The sequence below is a fragment of the Polypterus senegalus genome, chromosome 11 (assembly GCF_016835505.1).
Source record: "Polypterus senegalus isolate Bchr_013 chromosome 11, ASM1683550v1, whole genome shotgun sequence".
In the NCBI taxonomy this organism is placed as follows: Eukaryota; Metazoa; Chordata; class Cladistia; order Polypteriformes; family Polypteridae; genus Polypterus; species Polypterus senegalus.
In genome coordinates this window covers 27,757,545-27,779,364 of record NC_053164.1, presented here as the reverse complement: position 1 = coordinate 27,779,364, position 21,820 = coordinate 27,757,545, and the positions used below count along the sequence as shown (strand labels likewise).

Genomic DNA, 21,820 nt, shown 5'->3' with positions numbered 1-21,820 from the left:
GCACTTTTATATGTACCATGGTCACAAGCAGGGCACCAATGGCAAAACAGCTTCACCAAAATTATAAAACATAAATCGTGGAAGCCAACTGGATCATCTGAAGTTCTACAACATTATTAGGATTAAATCATCAAGTGATTTTTGGTGATTTTACAAAAATGACAAAGGAACCGATGTTTCATTCATCCATCCATCCACCCACCAATCTTCAGTATCTGCTTATCAGGAGCATTGTCATGGAGAAGCTGGAGTCTGTCTCACCACACAGGAACAATCCTTAGGTTACAGATCTTTCAAAGGATCCACACTTTAAAAATAAGTTTTATTTAAATTCTTACACAATTTTACATGTCAAATTAATACACAAACATATGTAATTTTTTCAGTTGTTTGCATGACTATAATTAGATAATAAAACTGAGTATGGTATGTTATTTAAAATGGAAGAGTTAACTCTGAAAAAGCTATAAATACTTGGATATTCAGATACTGCACAATATTTAACATTTTTCTGATTTAATTAAAAAACTGCATATGACTGGGATTCTCCAACCTTGGTAATGAAGAACACAACAGCAGGCAAAAGCAGAGTCTTGTTCATAATGGTAGTGAAATGTGAATGTGAAACTTCTCTACCTTTACCTATTCTCTCAATTGTGTCAAATTAGCTTACCATGGGCATCTTTGAGATTAATTAAACCAGAAAATGTATAGCACACAAGAAAAATGTGCAAAGTCCATCCAGTGATCAGACTGGAAATGATCTCAGATGTCTGAACAGTGAGATGGTAGCAACTGAGCACACTTCTCAAACTTGTGTACATTCAAACTAATATTCTTTCTTTTTCTAATAATCACTTTTTGCAAGGGCAGACAAAGGTGTAAACTAACAATGAAGGATTAACAAACGACATGACTGTTTAACAAAAAGAAACAATCTTTGAAGATAAATGTTGACAGAGAACAGCTGGCAAGCACATCAAATGAACAGAATAAACGTCTAAGAACTAAAACTCTTGAGTGAAACTGAAAATTATGACATGTTATAGGACAGTTAATAGCACAAGTCAGATTTAAAAAAAAAAAAAAAAAAATTCAAGCAAAAACAGCAGTAACGGACAGTCCCATACATTTCTGTATTAGTCAAAGTAGTAAAAAGCAGCATTTAAGTTTTACTTTGATGATTTATTTAAATACAATAAAAAACTAAGGTCAAGTTACTGCTGAAAAATAAAATGAGGCATGATAATTGTAATTCTGCTTTTATACTGTATATCATTTAATATGTGTTACTACTTACATGAGGTAGAGATATGCCCTTAATGTTGTCTTTTAATATTCAAATACTTTAGTGCCACCTAGTTGTAATATACAGAAAATGGAGGGCACATATCCACAAGCATACACTGTTTTGGAATATGAAGAAAAAAGTGTCACACCCACTGGAAAAGTATGCAACTATAAACACCAGTCTAAGAATTACAATCAAGTGCCTGAAGCTATAAGGCAGAACCATAAACCACTGCTCCAGTATTACAATGCACCTCCAGTTAGCAAATACATTCCTTAAATACAGGGGTGATACAATGAATTCTTTAGCAAAATTGTAGGCTCAACAAGTGTGCATAACCACCATTTTTAATGATTAATTTTTTAAGTATTGTATATGTCTTAAAACATTTAAAAGACTGAAATAATTAGTGCAGAGGAGAAGACATACACACACATCACTGCTTTTCTTTTACTCACAATATAAATTATTTTATTTTCATTTAGAATAAAAGAAAAAAAAAATCACCTGACAGTTGAGAAGTTTTCTCATTACAATTCTAATTGTAATTGTTAATGTTTTACTAGAAATGTTATAGATGTTAATGACTGCTGGCTTGAATTACTGTCTGTTACAGAGGCAGCTGGGGAAAAATACATTATGAAAGTATAAAAACAATACAACACTGAAAAATAAAACTTTAGACTTCATTAATTTTTATAAAATTAAATAACCACCAGGCACACTATTTATAACCGAGTATTCCATTCTTTAATGCTAAAGGTGTTTTTTATATCAATTTATGAAATTTTTTTGCCAAAATATAGTCCTACTAAAAAACAAGCATAATCAAAGAATATAAATACTTATTAAAAAATCATCGCATATTTCCTTCAAAAATGACACTTTTTTTTTTTTTTTTAAATAAAGTCCACATTCACATTGTTAAAAGTTGTTCCAGCCTGACATCTTGTGGAAAATGTAGATACTGCAAAGATCATGTTACTTCTCCACTAAGTATCTTTTTTTTCATTGCCTGCAAAGCAGGATAAAAAGTTGAAAGAGAGAAGAAACAAAATAAAAACATGTTATTCCTCCATTAGTCTTTAAAATGTGAATGATTTGTTTTACTTCCAGACCAATTTTTATTTTGTCTCTGCTAGTGAACAGCAGTTTAGCACTCTACTCCATATCGGTCAAAATGCCGGAGTATAACTGCAAATTGCAAATGTACACAACCCATGGAAGTTGTCTGGAGGCGGTATCGGTCAGCTCCAATGTAGATCAAATCACTTGTCTTCAGCTGGGGACCACCTCCCACAAACAGCTGTGCAAGTTGGTCTTGCCAAGTGCCCACTGGCCGCCATGTCACACATTTCAACTCATGGAAACCTGGACTGGATGGTATATGGCAAAAACCATAGCCATAAAGTTCACAACGACCATATGAATCCTGATGCCATACTTGCAAATGAAGCTTTGGCCAGCCTGTTACAAGGAGGAAATATAAAAATTAGAGAGGAAGTAAGAAAGATAACAATGACAAACCCCACCCTCCTTAAAAAAAATTATATACATCTGTGACACAATAGAACTTGACATTGGTTTGAATTGCCCCATCTAATGAAAAGTTTGTCTGGGGATATGATTACAAGAAAAAATATTTTGTTTGTTTGGTCTAATGCAGATCCCTGTGAGAACTCGATTGTATTCAGTTATGATTGAATATGAAAACCATAGAATATAAATGATACAAAATGGTATGCAGATATTAAAATAAAATGGTAGCTTCATAACTCATTTTTACAGCATGCAAGAAAAAGCAAAGCATTTACATGAACACACATAACTGGGATAAGGCAAGTAACTCAGTTAAGGCAGAAATTTGCTTTCCAAAAATCTGTGTTTCCATGTGCAAGTAATCTGGAGTTTTCCTTTGCCAAAATGCTCCAATGTCATTAAACTGTGCAGAAATAGTAAGAAATCGTCATTGGACACTGTAAATCCTAAAACAAACATAAAGCCTGTTAAAATTTTCTTGTGTTTTATAAATAACTTCAGACCTTCATTTGATGTGAAGTAAATAACATTCATGCCCTTTTTACATCTCAAACCTGATAATTTATGATATATGAACACTGGCTGCTAAAAAATGTATAAAAACTAAACTGACACTTTTATTAATATGTTTCTGTTACCAGATAACATTCAGCACACTCTTTTCTGCTTGGCTGTGCAACTGAGCTGTGCAAAGGACTGACCTGCTGGTACGTGTGCTGCTTGACTTACACCAAGTGCTTCTGTGATAATAATAATGTAAATATTTTTACTTCAGTAAAATAAGTATTGCATTACTCATTATTTTATAAAGCAATCAAACTATTTAATGGATGTTACTTTTCAAGCATTACTGCTCTTGCATTCAGTTCATCAACATAAATTTACCAATTTCTGAAATACTGAGAGAGACTGTTTCAGCTAAGAGAAGGAATAATGTGATTACCTAAGCAGTTATTTTATGAAATTTAACTTTCAGTATGGTTCCACCTCTTGTTGCTGAATGTTTATGCAAAGCTAAGCAGGCAAGCAGAACATAACAGACATGTACGGACTATAAGATCTTTAACTGAAACCCGATTAAGGGTTTACATGGCCACATAGAAATCTAACTGTGTTAACCAGGTTTCTCAGAGACCAATAAATAGTTTTTCTCTAATCATAAAGGTTTACATGGAATTTTAAAATCCAGGTTTCTAGGAATACTCAAGTTACTAAGACACATATAAATGTTCTCAATAAGAACTTTGCATTTTTCAATTACAGTACTATTTCCTCCAAAAATCAATGTGAAATACAGATAAATCATATTTTCCATTTTTCACACACATACAGTATTTGAAGTAATAGCTATACATACATCAGATACTCATAAGTAAATATTTTAAAAGACCACAAATTAGCACCATTAATGGTTTTCGCTTACCCTGCAAACCTTTAGTAGCAAAGTGGACATCTACAGGGTGGGACCAGTATGCCATCTCCTCATTCTGTGGATTATCCACTTGAGTCTGCCCTTCCTTTAATCCAGACAGAAGTCTCCATGCACCACCTTGAATAAAATTAATCATTTAAATAAAGGCTGTTACAAAGGCTAGTTCAAAAATTCCACTTGTGGCCCCTGTGCTGACTGCACAAAAAGCATTCTGCATAAAAATTTCATTATTTCTTAGTGAAAGAAAAATATACACATGCAAGGTAGTACATGCATAACAAAAAAAAAAAAAGTTATAACAATCAGATATTTTCCCATAATCAAAATGTAAAAAAACAATCCAGTAAAACACAGGTAAGAGAGATTTGTTAATCTTAAACAACACTAACTAGTAATAACAGCAAAATATAGGATACTTCTTATATTAAACAAGAGAAGCTGAGCAGAAAAAAGTTTGCCGAAGCTCAGCATACTTGTTTTAGAATAACTCGAACAGTTCTACATTGTCCCATCCAATGACAATCTGAGTTTTTATAGTTTTACGTAGAAACTGACTGTTTCTGCTATAGTCTAAAAAGAAGAATTTGCCTTGCTGAATAAAATGATTTTCATGCAAGACAAAACACAAACTAACGCTGCACAGAAAACCATGACGCCTCGGTTGCTTTGGGCATAAAATGGAGGGAAAAAAATAATCATGGTGTGGCCATCATTATTCTTTGACCTCAACCCTATTGAGAACCAAAAACATGGTCCAGATCTAATTATGCAATTTTCATTATGCTATACCTTATTAGGTTTATTACATAGAAAATCACCCGAAAAATCCCGAACCATCGAGAAGTCAGCGAACTGACGAAATGAAGAATCGTCTTCTCGACAAATTGGAATCATCCCCGCATAAATCAAAGTCATCCAGACGATCTGGATCTGCATAATTAGATCTAGAACACTCATCCTTAAAAGATTTATGATTGTGGGCAGCAGTATACTTTGAAGCAGCAGCTCTGGGTGGAAATACTGGCAAACTCAAGTGAAACACATGGGGAAACTATCAATCGACTTCCAAGTTCGATGGATAAGAGAGTTTTTAAAGTCATATCAAAGAAGGACTCATACTGATATGTACATACATTTTTTTTTTGTTTTAAATTGCACTTTATTTTCTGGAAAATGATTCGTTTGTGGAGCAATTACATCAGAATTTGATTTCAATTTCATTAAATGCTATTGGGGGCTGCATGGTAGCGCTGCTGCCTCGCAGTAAGGAGACCTGGGTTCGCTTCCCGGGTCCTCCCTGGGAGGAGTTTGCATGTTCTCCCCATGTCTGCATGGGTTTCCTCCCACAGTCCAAAGACATGCTGGTTAGGTGCATTGGAGATTCTAAATTATTCTTAATGTGTGCTTGGTGTGTTGGTGTGTGGGTGCGTGTGTATCCTGCGTTGGGCTGGTTCCCTGCCCGGGGATTTGTTCCTGCCTTGATCCCTGTGCTGGCTGAGACTGGCTCCAGCAGACGCCCGGTGACCCCGTGTTAGGATATAGCAGGTTGGGTGATGACTGACTGACTGACTAAATTCTATTGAATGTTTTCAAACAGAAATTAGCACAATAATTTGGAATAATGCATTTAATAATATTTAAAAATATCGAAAACAGTTATTTTTAAGTTGTAAGAACATCCACATTATAATAGATTGTACTATAAATAAGAAATCCTTAATCATACTGACTGTTCAGGAAAAACAAAGAGAAATGTCATGTGCATAATTTGGAACACAGTATGAAGGACCCCAAGGCAGAACTACTTTAAGACTTTTATTAATTAAAATACTGTGTAATCTGGAATGCAAAATTATCCAGTAATGGAACAGTAGACAACAGTGTATTTACATTCACACACATAACTGGATTAGGGGGAGCAACCCATTTAGGGCAGAAACCTGCTTTCTTAAAAATTCACGTTTACACGGGCAAGTAATCTTCTTGAGCCATTAAACTGAGCAAAAAAATAAAATAAATAAAAGTCCCCATTGGCCACCCTAAATTCAAAAATAAGCATGATGCTTGTGATAATTTTATTGGGGTTTATTAACATGTTTAGTCAAACTGACAGTTTATTTATAGGTTTTTATTACCAGAAAGCATACAGCACACTCTGAAAGCTTGCTTGGCTGTGTGACTGAACCCAGCAAAGGACCCAGTACATGTGCTTCTTCCCTTACGCCCAGAGCTGCTGGAATAATAATGCAAGTATTTTTACTTCAATAAGATAAGTAGAGCATTAGGTTACTCGTTATTTTAAAAAAGTAATCAGACCACATAATACACATTACTTTTAAACAAATTACACCACTACTATTGACTTTGTGTTGCTGAGTTTAACACTATATGTTCAGCTCATCAACGTAAATGTAGCAATTGGCAAAATACTGAGACCGATTATTTCAGCCAGAAGAAGGAATAATGTGCATTGCCCAAATATTTGCCTCTGGAAATTTATTTTGTGAATGTTTCTAAATGTTTCTGTGAATAAAGTAACTGGGTTACGGAAACACACCTAAATGTACCAAGGGTCTCTGCCATGAAGCATTATTTACATTAGTCAAATATTTTGGGTGAGTGAGGAACGATTTGATTATAAAAAAAATAGTGGTACGGTAATTACTGATAATTTGAGCACAAAGAGTGCATCTGGAAAGTATTCACAGCGCATCACTTTTTCCACATTTTGTTATGTTACAGCCTTATTCCAAAATGGATTCAATTCATTTTTGTCCTCTGAATACTACACACAACACCCCATAATGACAATGTGAAAAATGTTTACTTGAGTTTACTAAAGCTTGAGGTTTTTGCAAATTTACTAAAAATAAAAAAATTGAGAAAGCACATGTACATAAGTATTCACAGCTTTTACCATGAAGCTCAAAATTGAGCTCAGGTGCATCCTGTTTCCCCTGATCATCTGATGTTTCTGCAGCTTAATTGGAGTCCACTTGTGGTAAATTCAGTTGATTGGACATGATTTAGAAAGGCACACACCTGTCTATAGAAGGTCCCACAGTTGACAGTTCATGTCAGAGCACAAACCAAGCATGAAGTCAAAGGAATTGTCTGTAGACCTCTGAGACAGGATTGTCTCGAGGCACAAATTTGGGGAAGGTTACAGAAAAATTTCTGCTGCTTTGAATATCCCAATGAGCACAGTGGCCTCCATCATCTGTAAGTGGAAGAAGTTCGAAACCACCAGGACTCTTCCTATAGCTGGCCGGCCATCTAACCTGAGCGATCGGGGGAGAAGGGCCTTAGTCAGGGAGGTGACCAAGAACCCGATGGTCACTCTGTCAGAGCTCCAGAGGTCTTCTGTGGAGAGAGGAGAACCTTCCAGAAGGACAACCATCTCTGCAGCAATCCACCAATCAGGCCTGTATGATAAGAGTGGCCAGACGGAAGCCACTCCTTAGTAAAAGGCACATGGCAGCCCGCCTGGAGTTTTTCAAAAGGCACCTGAAGGACTCTCAGACCATGAGAAACAAAATTCTCTGGTCTGATGAGACAAAGATTGAACTCTTTGGTGTGAATAGCAGGCGTCACATTTGGAGGAAACCAGACACCGCTCATCACCAGGCTAATACCATCCCTACAGTGAAGCATGGTGGTGGCAGCATCATGCTGTGGGGTTGTTTTTCAGCGGCAGGAACTGCAAGACTAGTCAGGATAAAGGGAAAGATGACTGCAGCAATGCACAGACACATCCTGGATGAAAACCTGCTCCAGAGCGCTCTTGACCTCAGACTGGGGCGACAGTTCATCTTTCAGCAGGACAACGACCCTAAGCACACAGCCAAGATATCAAAGGAGTGGCTTCAGGACAACTCTGTGAATGTTCTTGAGTGGCCCAGCCACAGCCCAGACTTGAATCCGATTGAACATCTCTGGAGAGATCTTAAAATGGCTGTGCACCGACGCTTCCCATCCAACCTGATGGAGCTTGAGAGGTGCTGCAAATTGGAATGGGCGAAACTGGCCAAGGATAGGTGTGCCAAGCTTGTGGCATCATATTCAAAAAGACTTGAGGTTGTAATTGCTGCCAAAGGTGCATCGACAAAGTATTGAGCAAAGGCTGTGAATATTTATGTACATGGGATTTCTCAGTTTTTTTATTTTTAATAAATTTGCAAAAACCTCAAGTAAACTTTTTTCACGTTGTCATTATGGGGTGTTGTGGGTAGAATTCTGAAGAAAAAAATTAATTTAATCCATTTTGGAATAAGGCTGTAACATAACAAAATGTGGAAAAAGTGATGCGCTGTGAATACTTTCTGAATGCACTGTGTGTGTGTGTGTGTATATATATATATACAGTATATAAATATATATATATACAGTATATATATATATATAAAAAAATATACAGTATATATATATATATATATATATATATATATATATATATATATATATATATATATATATATATATATATAAAAATGTGACGGCAACAATTTAATACTTAATTCTAAATCTAATGAACACAGTGTTTGAAAAGGTTACAGAATATACAAACAAAACAAAGTTTGCAAAATAATTAATGTATTCCAATTTAAGCATGTCACTATTTGTTGGAACGTGGCAATGCTCATAAACCTGCTTTTTTACTGTTAAGATGATGACTCATAATACTCTATGCTACGTAAAATGAAAAAGAAACTGTCAAATAGCCGAGGTGTAAGAAGGCCATTATTCTTTCCATCATCTTTCTGGTCATTACACTTTAGTCAAATCAACTGAGCTGAAATACTGTACCTATCCATCCACTTTCTGAATCCACTAATTCATTCATTTTAAGCAGACAGAACACAATATATTAATAAACACAAGGATTATACAAATAGAATTGCATACATAGTGAATAAAAAACACATAAGGAAGACACATAAAATACAATACAACTGGTTGTTTCATGTTATTTCACAGGTTTTTCAAAATTAACAACATTGTTTAGTCTGTAGATGATTATAAAAGTGTTTTTCAGGGCCTAGATCAAGATCTACAATTAAGATTAATTCTTTCAAGCAGTGACTTCAACATGACATTGCAGATAAAAAACAGCTACATCATTCCTTAGACTCTAATATAAAGCTTTAAGAAAGAGAATAACAAAATAATTATGGCATGAAACATTATCTCTAGGAGTCCTACTTATGTGCCTTGAGCATGGGAAAGGCGCTATATAAATAAAATGTATTATTATTATTATGCAATTTAGATTTTGAAAACTTAAAAACCTTGTCCACTGTAATTATTGATCTTTTCTTTAAGGTATCATTTAACATACACATACTATGGCTTGCTGATAAAATACACAGTGATATAAAGTTATTTTGGCAAAGTCAGAAGTATAATTCCTCAATTTTAAATTCCCATTCTCTTGTTGTGAAGACTGAACCCATTCTTCCCGATCTGCAATTAAGGTAGAAAGCCTGATTGATGTAGTGGATTACACAAACATGAAATTGTTCCTTGATCTGTGGTATTTAGTCTTAAAACAAGCCTTCTGATATGGTGTGCAGTCTTATTTGTCATTTTTATTTAGTTTGTATCCAAAAACTAAAAAAAAAATGTCCTATGGCACATTTTTTTAGAAATCCTAAAATATAATTCTACTTTTGGGGCAAGGCTATCTTTACTGCACTACCTGTTTTAGTTTGTTTCTAACAGTGCGAGGCATTGAGTGCAGTTTTAAAATACAGGTTGAGTATTCTCAATCAGAAATTCCAAAATCTCAAATACTACAAAATACAAATCTTTATGCGCACTTACATGATGCAACAAGTGGAGAATTCCACACTAGTGTTGGATCTGTACTAATAGTTTGACTTCAGTATCACAAACAGCTCTTGAACCTTAATACCTGCACCAAAATGTTTCAATCCTGCTAGGTGCCCTTATAGCAAGTGCAGTCAATTGCTCTGAATATTTTATGAAAATCTGACACTACTGCAAATTGCCTTTTTTATGCTGACAAAAACAAGTTACATTTTAAGAACTAAAACTGGATGTAGCAGTTAATAACTTCCAGCACAGCAGGAGAGATGAAGTGAAGGATTACACATATTACAAACCTGTTGGCCAGTTCCATAAGAAGTGACAACAGGTAGCCAATATAAACTGACAAGCATTGACCCTGTTCAAAGATAAAGTCTGTAAATCATATTCATCACATTTGAGGTTTAACTTTGTCATGTCAATGCATATTGGCTGGTTTGGCTGCATTTCCCTGCTTTATCAAGGGTGTCCCCAACATATCTCATTACAGTATATATACTGTACATACATATATACATAAACACACACAAAAATTCCAAAATCCAAATTACTCCTGATACCAGTCGTGTTGGATAAGGGATACTCAACCTATAATTTATCCCAAACAGACAATAGTCATCTTCCAGGTTGGTCAATACTCACCTCTTTGACAGTAACAGAAGTGCAAGTATACTCATCAGAATTTGCAAATGGGTCCGTTCAAGGTCATGACTGATATCTTAAGATAGTGGTTCCTAAACTTTTCTTGTCAGGCCCCCATTTGTAGGCCCAAACCCCAGACACAATTGACACTCACAAAGTCACAGCTTCAATTATAATTCTTCCAAGTACCTTATATATAATACTGTATGTATATGGACAGTGAATCTTTATTTTTCCTTCTCTCTCCCTGTTCCTCTTCCTTGCGCAAGTGTTGTTTTCTGCCTGCTGGCTTTGACTCGCTGAGGCAAGGCACAGCAGCTCCCTTTAAACCAGATCCCAGAAGTACTTCTGGTGTCCACCCAAAGTCCAATGGAAGCACTTCTGGTCAGGCAGAATTTTCTATAATGCTGGGATGGTTCCTCCTGCAGCTCCACCTGGCGGCACTCATGGCATGCAATGGGGCTGTACCATGGGACAGCATCTCCCAACATGGCTGTGAGCTGAAAAAAGGAAGCAGCAACACAAGAATGCTTCCCTGTAAAGTATCGGTGAAATATATGTTCTGGGAAGGCTAACTACACTGGTCCCTTCATTATTCTGGCCTCCCACCCTGGCAAGAGATCAAGGGATCATTGATGTCCTTCAAGCCTCCCCTCTTGGCAAGGCACCACAATTCCCTCTAGATGGGATACCAGACGATCCCCGACATCACTTACAAAGGATAAACAATGGAGAGTAACAAGGAGTGGTATTAAAAGTAGTACAAAAATATAACTCTCTGAAAATAATAAAAAACTGAACCAGAAAATTTCTTTGAATAATCGCAATTCTAGTCCTGCAAACTTTTCAATGAATGAGATGAGTTTGCTGGATGTCGTAGATTCTCTGAAAACAGGGCTGCTCTATGTTGTGTGTGTCTCACTCTCAGTTCATTTTCAATGTCTACCTTTTACCTGTGGTTTGTCTTGATTGGGGTAACTGCAGAAAAGCCTACCTTACACAGGTAGGATATGGCAAAAGACAAGAGTATGGCAGGGCTATTAGTATGTACTCATTCTCCATTACAATCCAAAATGCAGCAAAGGTCTTGGGCTTGAACTGTTGAATCAGAGGTCATATTAAAAGCTATTCCTGTTCTGCAGTGCTGAAATCAGTGCTAGTGTTGCACTGAAAGGATCTCTGATCAATCTGTATTTTGCAAGATCCTCCACTGAGTAATACCTCCCAAAATGTTTTTGAAGGACTAAGATATAACCTTCTACACACTGAATCACTGCATTATGCCTTGTTTTTACCTCAATGAATGATTTCAACCTCTCAAATAAGTCTACTTTTTCTGTTGCTGCCCTACAACTTTATATTTAATTCAAGGGGTTTATGGATCATACTACTGAAATGTGCCAGTTTCATTAAGAAGGGGTCATCATTAAACTTGTGGGCAAGGTTATTTCTTTCTACTTTCAAGCACTTCTAGAACAAAATCGCTGGATTGATCTCTTGAACAAGGTTCTTCCTTGCGGCCACTGCCTTTTGTTCTCTCTGGAAGGCAGGCTAGGCTGGTCATAAAGTTAAGGAAGTTATATTTTCAATATAGCAAATTGTGTCAATACCGTGTTTTAGCCAAGAGAGTCCAGAGTGTCACTGAAAGCAAATGCAAAAAGATATGCACACCTCTTACAGAGATGCACAGCACATCTGCAAACTCATGCCTCCATCCTCAAAGGTATCTATTTTAACCTAAATAACTGCCAAGAGATGTGCCTCATATCTTATTTGAAGCATGCTGATTTATAAATTCTCAAGACCAAGTGTATTCTATTACATTATATTCAAGTTTTCTGGTTTCCCAGGTGAACAAAGTATAAATACACAGTACTTTTACTGTATATTACACTTACTATATACTACTCAAAAATTAAGGGAACATGTAATCAACACAGTCTAACTCCAAGTCAATTAAGCTTCAGGGATGTCAATCTGTCCAGTTGGGAAGCATAAGCAATTGTGAATCAACTTTACCTGCTGTGTTGCAAATTAAAGTGACAGCAGGTGCACTAGAAAGACTACAGTAAGACACCGTTCAAAAGGGAATGGTTTTGGAGGTGGTGGCCAAAGACAATTGCTCTCTCCTGACTGATTCTTCTCTATTTTTGCCATTATTTGCAGCCAATTCAGGTTGCACTAGTAGTCAAGCTAGTCCAGGATGACACATATACATGTGCTGTCACAAGAAGGTTTGCTTGGCTACGGTGCTATCTCCCAGCACAGCCTCATGAGCATGGAGGAGATGCCAGGAGACAGGCTGCTACACAAAGAGAGTTGGACAATGCAGTAGAAGGACATCAGCCCAGCAGCAGGACAAATAACTGCTCCTTTGTGCAAAGAGGAATAGGAGGAGCAGTGCCAGAGCCCTACAAAATGAGCTGCAGCTGGGAACTGGTGTACATGTTTCTGACCAAACTGTCAGAAACAGACTCCATGAGGGTGGCATGAGGGCACAATGTCCTTTAGTGGGACCTGTGCTCACAGCTCATCACCATGCAGCTCGTTGAGCATTCACTAGAGATTACCACACTTGGTAACTCCGCCATTGGCTCTCCATTCTCTTCACAGATGAGAGCAGGTAAACACTGAACACATATGACAGATGCAAAAGAGTCGGGAGACACTGTGGTGGATATTGTGCGGCCTACAACATCATCCAGCAGGACTGGTTTGGCAGCAGGTCACTGATGGACTCAGGAAGCATATCCTTGGAGATGATAGCACAGACCTTCATGTGCTAGGCAACAGTATCCTGACTTTTGCCAAGTACCAGGATGAAATCCTCAGAACAAGTGTCAGACCTTACAGCACACTGGAGCAGTAGGCCCGTGGTTCCTACTGGTGAAGGACAATACCCGATCTCATGTGGCAAGGGCGTGTACACAGTTAGTGGATGACAAAGGCATTGATGCCATTGACTGGCCCACACGTTGCCCAGACCTGAATCCAACTAACAACCATTGGTATGTTGCATAGGGGTGCATCCAACACCACCAACTAGCACCCCAGACTATCCAGGAGCTCACTGATGACCTGACCCAGGTTTGGGAAGAGATGCCCCAGGACACTATGTGCCTTTTCATCAGGAGCATGCCCAGACTTTGCTGGGAATGCCCACAGGCTCATGGGGGCCCGACACACTACTGAGTAACATTATGTGTTGCTGTGATGAAACTCATGCAAGTTTGATCAGCCTGTGATTTTAATTTTTGATTTTGATTTTCAGTGTGACATTGAATGTAGCCCTCAATGGGATGGTGATTTTGGTTTCCATTGACTGTTCTTTCATTATTTTCTTCTGAAATGAATTACACAACATTACTCAGTAAAGATTTTCTACTTGAATAATTCACTCATCGAGATCTAGGGCCTCGCACAGAAATGTTGCATAAGAACGTTTCCACATTCAAATCGCTATGTAAAAAATCTACACTTGGCGTAAAGCCACGCACATTTCCATGGTACCTCATACCCTGTTGTATGCAAGTTCTCTGCTCAGTTTTGCAGACTGGCGGCACCCAGCATCAAAGCAGTGCTACTGTTCTTGTGTGGTTATCCTTTCTTTTACTGACGCTGCTTTATAAATAAACTGAAATTAACTGCATATTGTTTATTAGTGTAATGCATCTGATTGTAATTAACCTGTAACAATATAATGGTCCAGGGAATAGCCATAGTATTCCAAATGCCATAACTGCTTTAGCGTTGTTACTCTCACTGCACCTTCTTCTTTCAGCTGCTCCCGTTAGGGGTTGCCACAGCGGATCATCTTTTTCCATATTATTCTCACTGCACCACTCAGAGTATTTTTATCACTGTATCTGAGTGGGGAATCACAGCAGCAGCTGATCGGAAAGAGAATTGTCGGTATACATCATCAAGCACACGCTGCCTCAGCCATGGCTAAACGTTTCAAAGCCTTTCCTGTCCGGACCTCACGATTCAGAAGCAGTTTCATCTCAATAACCATAAACGCAATCAATCAATTGCTCCTTCTAGAACTGTTTTTACTTATAAGTACAATTACCCCACTGTAAACTTGCACTACAGTTATAATATTGCACAACCTGCGCCACTTTATAAAGCACGTATTTACATATGATGACGATATCATTTTTAAGATGAAATGCAGCAAAATATGTTAATTAATTATATTATACAGATAAAACTTTAACTTCATTTAAATAATCTGTATTATTAATAATTAAACATGTGAGGACACGGTGCTGCAGCGCTAGCAAGTTCACGTATTGATCCTGCCTCGTGCTGTATATTTACTGAGGCTGGCGCGACACTGGAAGGATAGAAGGATAGAATAATTAAACACGTACTATGAAGATATTTCAATGTTCCTTAAAGTTTTGAAGAATCGTCGTCGTTAGCTTACAGATGGCTTAACGTCTATTACAGAGCTGATTGTGTGGCGATTGGGTATTTGGGGAAAGAAAAGTAAGGACAGGAATTGGAGGTTAGTACGTTTGAAAGAGACAGTACTGCTACAATAAATTATTTCATCGAAGGTCGTGCATGGCGCAGCAGCATCTTGTGTGAGACATGAACAATTACTGCGCCATTGTGTTCCCATGTTTAATAACATGCTTTCATTCCAATCATCATGAAAATGGTATCATATATACATCTCAGTATTTTAATTATTCAGAGAGCTGTAATATCACGAATGTAATGGATTCTGTGTCCTGTCGGAGAAAGAACGGAAGCACATAATGATTCACACACATAGAGCACATAGAAGATCAAATACAAAACAAAGCATTTAACATGCTACTTTAGTTACTGTGGGATTTGAGAACCTAGTAAATTAAATGATTTTAAGATGAAATTTATGATGTTCTACTTTAATGACAAAATAAACTACGTGATTAAAGTGGAAATTTCGAGATTAAAGTTGACATTTTGTACTTTTTTCCCCCACTATGTGCCTATTTTTTTTGTCTGTACCCTAATAAGCTCAGACAGTGGGCTACAACTCACCTTTGCACAGCGACTTTGATATGCGACTTCTTTTTTATTTTGGTACTGTGCGACTTTGTGAACTTGAGCTTTCGAGTTTCTCCGACATGCCATGTCACTCGATCAACTTCCTTTTGTTGATTATACCACTGTTTAAATCAATGAATAGTATGTTTTTCCTTTGCCTCCATTTGGTATTCGCTGAAATTCTTATATTTTCCTCCGTACTTCTCCCATTGTCTTTTCACAGAACGCTGAGCTTAAGGGCTATTTATATTGATTCGCATATTAAAAGAGGCGTAATTCTCTGAGAAGTTGGGGTGGGGCAGCATGCGTGTGCACGAGCGTCACTTTTTACGCTGAATGGGATTTAAGTAGCGGAAGAACTCGGAAGTTGGCGAACTCACAGATTCCTGCATCTGGATTTTTCTGTGCGTAAGCACATTTCGGCTTTTGTGCTTACCTCATGTTATAGTGTGAATTCTAAGCACAGCGTTATGCATGAGGCCCCTGATGTGTGATTTACATGTTCCCTTATTTTTTGAATGTAGTTTGTTATAGGTAAAATAAGACATATTTAATTGCTCAAGAAACACACAGAAAAACTTTACATGGTGTGATTAGAACAAGGTGGAAGGTTTTAGCTGAAATTCCAAAAAATATTTTCGATGCAAAGACAGCACAGTTCATCGCTTAAAAGAACACAGTATCTACTGTCAAGCATAGTGGGTGCAACATCATGCTTTGGGTTGACTTATCTTCAGGTGGGACAGAAGCTCTAGTTAGGATAGAGGAGGAAAACTTATAACCCCTTTAAACATACTGGTGTAAACTGTGCTGCCCTCTGAAGGTAAAGAAAAATTTAATTCAACACAAACTGTAGGCACAGTATCAGTGCAAGTTAGATACTGGTCTTAAAAATATCTGTTGTACACAGGATAGCTTCTAGAAATTTGAAATTCTACTTTTTTTTTTTTTTTAATTATTGGGGAGCAGGATAGAGATTTTTTTTTTAATTCTTTGGCCATGAAAAAGATCAGCAGATTTCTACATTTTTTGAAAATTATGCAGCACACCACCTGGGTAAATGTCCATGGAATCTTTCATTACATACAAGAAGTTCCGTGCTAGTAGAGGAAAGCATGTTTCAGGAAAAGAGAGATCCAAAAATAAAAGGCAAGCATTGCTTTATACAGAATACTGCTTGCATCGATTAAAAATTCTCTTCATATTATTGTTACAGTTCTGTCATCTGAAGTAAGCCTCACTTTGCACAAAATTAACCAATTTAAAATTGTTTTGGATACCTTGGCAGTCTTTTTGGTTATTAGTATAAAATATTTTGAACATGTTAAAAACACTTTATAAATAAAATTTTGATTAATCTTTTAAGACAACAAGACAAGTGCCTTGAGCAAAGAAAATGTGCTATATAAATAAAATGTATAATAATAATAATAACTGAGAACTTTCTGAATTGGGTAAAAATAAATGAACACAGATACTTATTGAAAGACTGTCATAAAGGGAAACTGACAATTGCTTCGTACTGAAAGGAAAAGAAAAACATGTAATATGTTCATCAGAATAAAGATGTTGTTTTAATCAAAAACAGCAACAAAATGTATTAATGTAAATTTTTCCTAAGCAGTGGTGCATTTCCCAAAAGCAATGTAATGTGACTAATATCCTAAACATTTATTTTAAACAACACCTTCATCTATCCACTACACTACCTTATGATGCAGTGATAAACGACATGATTTAAAATATGCTTGCAGTGCACATAACACTCATTTTTCCTATTACTTAATATTACATAATTATTAATCACTTTACCTGCATTGATTCCCCATTTGCAAAACAGACTATGTTGCGGAAAGCCACTTGCTCCTAGGATCTGTCCAATGATATGTACTTCGGCCATTCTTCTATGATACAGTGAATTAGGTGCATTAAACCATGTGCCAATTTGTGTACAAGGTAAAATACAGTACCTGGAACATAATTACAGACATAACTTATTTAGGGTTTATTTTATGCAGTATTTATGAAGCACATTGTTTTAAAGCACTATACAATGTATAATAAAACAAATGTAATGTACTTTGCTTTGTGTTTGGCATTAGAATGTTGTCTCCAGTCTGATAACTAAATAAAACTGCGTGAAAGACCAGGCATACACAAATGAAAAAGGAAATGTTTACTGAAAAAAACTACTAAACAGAATCATTTGGACTGAAAGTTATAAGAGCAATAAATGTCTTTGAAAATTTGTAAGACAAATAAAAGGTATTAAATACATTAGATATATGAAAAACAGTTCAAGCCATCCACTTAAATGTAAGGTCAGTTTTAATTGTCAGATTAGGAAAATTTCATGAAATCTGTGTATAGCCATTGCAATCTGCTTGGCAAGGCTTGGACACCCCACCATACTCTCGACACATTTACTTTAACTATAGGGTCACAAGGGCTGGGGACTTCAGAGGCATCATCAGCACAAAGGAGGAACGAACTTTGGAAAAAGCTGATCTCTAATTCATATTTTCTCAATATAGCATGATCTAATAAATGTTTGGAAATGTGTAATGATTTTAAAGCACAATCACATGATAAAAAAATTAACTAATACTCTCTGTTCACGCATTTGGCCATATTGTTGTCTAAATCCTCAAATTTAATTTATAAATATAAAAAGAAAAAAATCTAAATGAACAAAACACTAATTAAACCTCCACTACAAAATTAGATTAAACACAGAGAAAAAATGTTAAACACTATAGTCTTTTTTTAAATGATCAAAAATGAGGTATCCCTGATATGTTTAACCCACAGAAATGATCTGCAGAAAAAAAAAATGGTTGCCATGTCCAAGTAACCAGAACTATGCAAATGTGATAGCAGAGTAACACATTGTGACCAATAAACCTAAGTGCATATCTTGGCACAGTGCCTGACTGTATGACGTTTACACATTCTCCCCATAAGTCCAAATAACACCCACATCCCAAAGATGAGCTTGTAATATTAAATAGCATCTGTAAATTGGTCTGTTATGCACCTAAAATCTGGAATAGCTTGCCAATAGGAATTTGCCAGGCTAATACTGTGGAGCACTTTAAAACACTGCTGAAAACACATTGCTTTAACATGGCTTTCTCATAGCTTCATCTTAGTTAAATCCTGATGCTCTGTGTATTCAATTAATTATCATTATTATTTATGGTGGCTCCAAAATCCATTACTAATCCCTACTCTCTCTTCTGTTTTTTTTCCGGTTTTCTGTGGTTTCACTGCCACCACCACCTAATCAAAGCACCGTGACGTCCTTACATTGATGGGTTAAGGCCAGAAGTCCACATGACCATCATCATCAAATTCTTCCATGAGAAACCTGAATACAATGAGGACTGATTGAGATCATTTATGTTAGGTAGAATGCGTAGAGGGGGCTGGGCGGTCTCATGGCCTGGAATTCCCACAGATTTTATTTTTCTCCACAGCCGTCTGGAGTTTTTTTTTTTTGTTTTTTCTGTCCTCTCTGGCCATTGGACCTTACTTTTATTCTATGTTAATTAGTGTTCCCTAATTTTAATTATTTAGTCTTTTTCTCTTTCTTCATCATGTAAAGCACTTTGAGCTATATTGTTTGTATGAAAATGTGCTATAGAAATAAATGTTGTTGTTGTTGTTGGTCTGTATGACCATGCACTTACATCACGAAATTGGTCTGGAGTGTATGACTATGCAATCGCATTCCCAAGGATGAGCTTGTAGTGTTAAATAGCATCATTAAATCGTAGCATTGGTCTCAATATTAGAAAAATGCAAGGTCTGAAAAAGTCAAACATTGCATTCCAGAAATGTGAGACATGTGTTACAAGGAGACACTATGTGAGTGGAGTTCCCCCCCCCAACATATTCATTTTATGGCCACGGAGAGTCAAAAGTGAATAGACAGGTTTGAAAATGGATGGACAGCTAGACGCTAGTTATTTTACATTCTTACTTTGACAAGGACACAGCAACAGAACTATGAAATATTTGCCTAACTAACAGAACTGTAAATACCTGGAACAAGCTGTCCATTGGTGTACTGTAATTGACAGATTTAGTGACTTTCCAATCTCAATTCAACATAAATTTTGGACAACTTAGAAGACTATTGCATCCTACCACTGAATATGCATACTGCATTTGCCCAGTTTTTAAATTCCCAAGTTTATTTTATTCCCTACATTTATTTTAAATACAAGTAATGCATTGTCTTGATGATTTTCTTAACCAAATACGATTTATAATTGAAATTAGTTGCCTGTGAAAACTGTCAACTTAGTGAGGGCAATAACATAAAAAGCTTAATACAAAAAAAGACTCAAATCTGGAAAAAAAAACAAAACATTTTGACAATTCCAAAAATGAACTGAACTGGGTTACAACCTCATGGCATGGTTCTGCTCTACAGCAGTGTAAATTTAGTAGGTTTATGTGAGATTTATTCAAGACTCCATCACAAACTGTGTGAGTGTACCTATGATGGATGGACATTTATGTAGGGCATAGTAGCTTCAATGTGCCTAATGCTGCAGCCTGCACAGACAAATAATATTATTTATGATTATTTTTTAAGAGAGTGAGAAAACTGAGAATTTAGTGAATGGATAAAAATAAATACACACATGCAACCTTTGAAAAACGACAATTGCTTCAAGTTGAGAGGATAAGAAAAACTTGCAACACATCTATCACAATAACATTACTGTATACTGTTCTACACACTACCTTAAACCACATCTTCATCAAACAACTGCACTACCTTAAAAACCCAGTGATAAAGGACGTTTTAAATGTGCCTTCCTGTGCACACAACACTCATTCTTTTTCATCTTAAAATTTCATAATGATTTAAAGTTTTTGAACCTGCATTTTACAATAAAGCACGGTAGAATAATTGCTCCTACAAAGGCAGTTTTGCCTTCGCCAGTTCGATTTACTCCCGGGGTCCCTTACTTGTGAAGTCTACATATATTTTTTTTTTTGTTTCATCCAAAAACACTTAAAAAAAAACGCCTTGCCTGGAAGTGTAAAATTGTATGTAACCATCTTATCGTACCATGCAGCTGGCTGACTCCATGTCCAGGATTGATTACTGACTTGTGCCAGGGGCTGCTATGACACGCCCCGGCCCTCCGCCACAGTAAGCAAAGGAAGTAAACTTCAACAATAGCTGGCATTTTAAAGCTCATAGACAACACACAGGTGCGCATCTTGGCTACCTGAAAAATGCTAACTACTCTGAAAATAGCAAATGTTCCGTGAGTTTTGTAAGCGCGCAGTTGCAATCAGCTCCATCTCAATCTCCGTCTTCTTTGTTTTGGGCCTATAGATACACTTCTCAATGTTGGACTTTAATCAGAACAGAAACAGACAGCAGTAATTCCTTACCTTCGCAGTCTTCCTTCTAATTATAAAATAAAAGAAAATGATGACTGAACATAAAAAATAAACACTAACAATAATAAAAACAATTTCCAAAACACCAAGCCTTTCCTTGGCTTTTTCTGTAGCGTTCCAGATTGCTGGGAGCGCCGTTTCCGTAGCAACTTGCCAGACGCCGCTATTTCCCGCCCACCGGCATCACGTCACAAGCATGGCGAGTCCGCGGAAGGGTGGGACTATACAAGAAGATTGACAGGTTTATCCTGCACGTCATTGGTGGATATGAAAAAAACGTTTGGCAAAACAGGCAATTTTGGCCGTTAAGGACTGGCAGACGGTACCAATGGACTGAGAGCATATATAGTAAGTGGCCACTTTAATAGTAAACATGGATGTCATACTTATTTGACTGCTCAGTCAATGACATTCAGACAACTGATGCAAATGCAAAACTGTGGGTGGGTGTATAAGAGAGAGGTAGAAAGAAACTGATATGAGCAATGTCCAAAGTGAAATATGAAAGGGTCGCTAAATACATCAAGCGACTCTATACACTGAAAGAAGTTACTGGGGTAATCGCTATTACTGTACTCAGATAAGAAGAACTGTCAAAATGACTCAGTTGTAAG

The 21,820-nt window shown here is 36.7% G+C and overlaps 1 protein-coding gene across 2 annotated transcripts; it reads right to left on the bottom strand.

Annotated features, from left to right (window-relative positions):
• Positions 1 to 326: 326 nt before the first annotated feature.
• b9d2 (B9 domain containing 2) lies at positions 327 to 21,354 on the bottom strand. 2 transcript variants are annotated; one of them, XM_039768237.1, is made up of 4 exons: positions 20,866 to 21,043; positions 17,589 to 17,746; positions 4,254 to 4,379; positions 327 to 2,758 (listed from the first exon to the last, which is right to left on the bottom strand). In XM_039768237.1, exons 2-4 carry the CDS (start codon positions 17,674 to 17,676, stop codon positions 2,445 to 2,447), a joined length of 528 nt encoding a protein of 175 aa, XP_039624171.1. In that variant the 5' UTR covers positions 17,677 to 17,746; positions 20,866 to 21,043; the 3' UTR covers positions 327 to 2,444. The 2 variants fall into 2 exon arrangements, with proteins under 2 accessions (XP_039624171.1, XP_039624170.1); XM_039768236.1 differs by lacking the exon at positions 20,866 to 21,043 and adding an exon at positions 21,198 to 21,354 and having other exon boundaries at positions 328 to 2,758.
• Between the last annotated feature and the right edge of the window lie 466 nt (positions 21,355 to 21,820).

Coding starts and splice junctions, on each gene's coding strand:
- b9d2 (XM_039768236.1), bottom strand. CDS start 17,676: ATGGCCGAAGTACATATCATTGGACAGATCCTAGGAGCAAGTGGCTTT. Junction 4,380..17,588: donor CAAATGGGGAATCAATGCAG/GTAAAGTGATTA, acceptor ATTTTATTCAAG/GTGGTGCATGGAGACTTCTG. Junction 2,759..4,253: donor TGCTACTAAAGGTTTGCAGG/GTAAGCGAAAAC, acceptor TCCTTGTAACAG/GCTGGCCAAAGCTTCATTTG.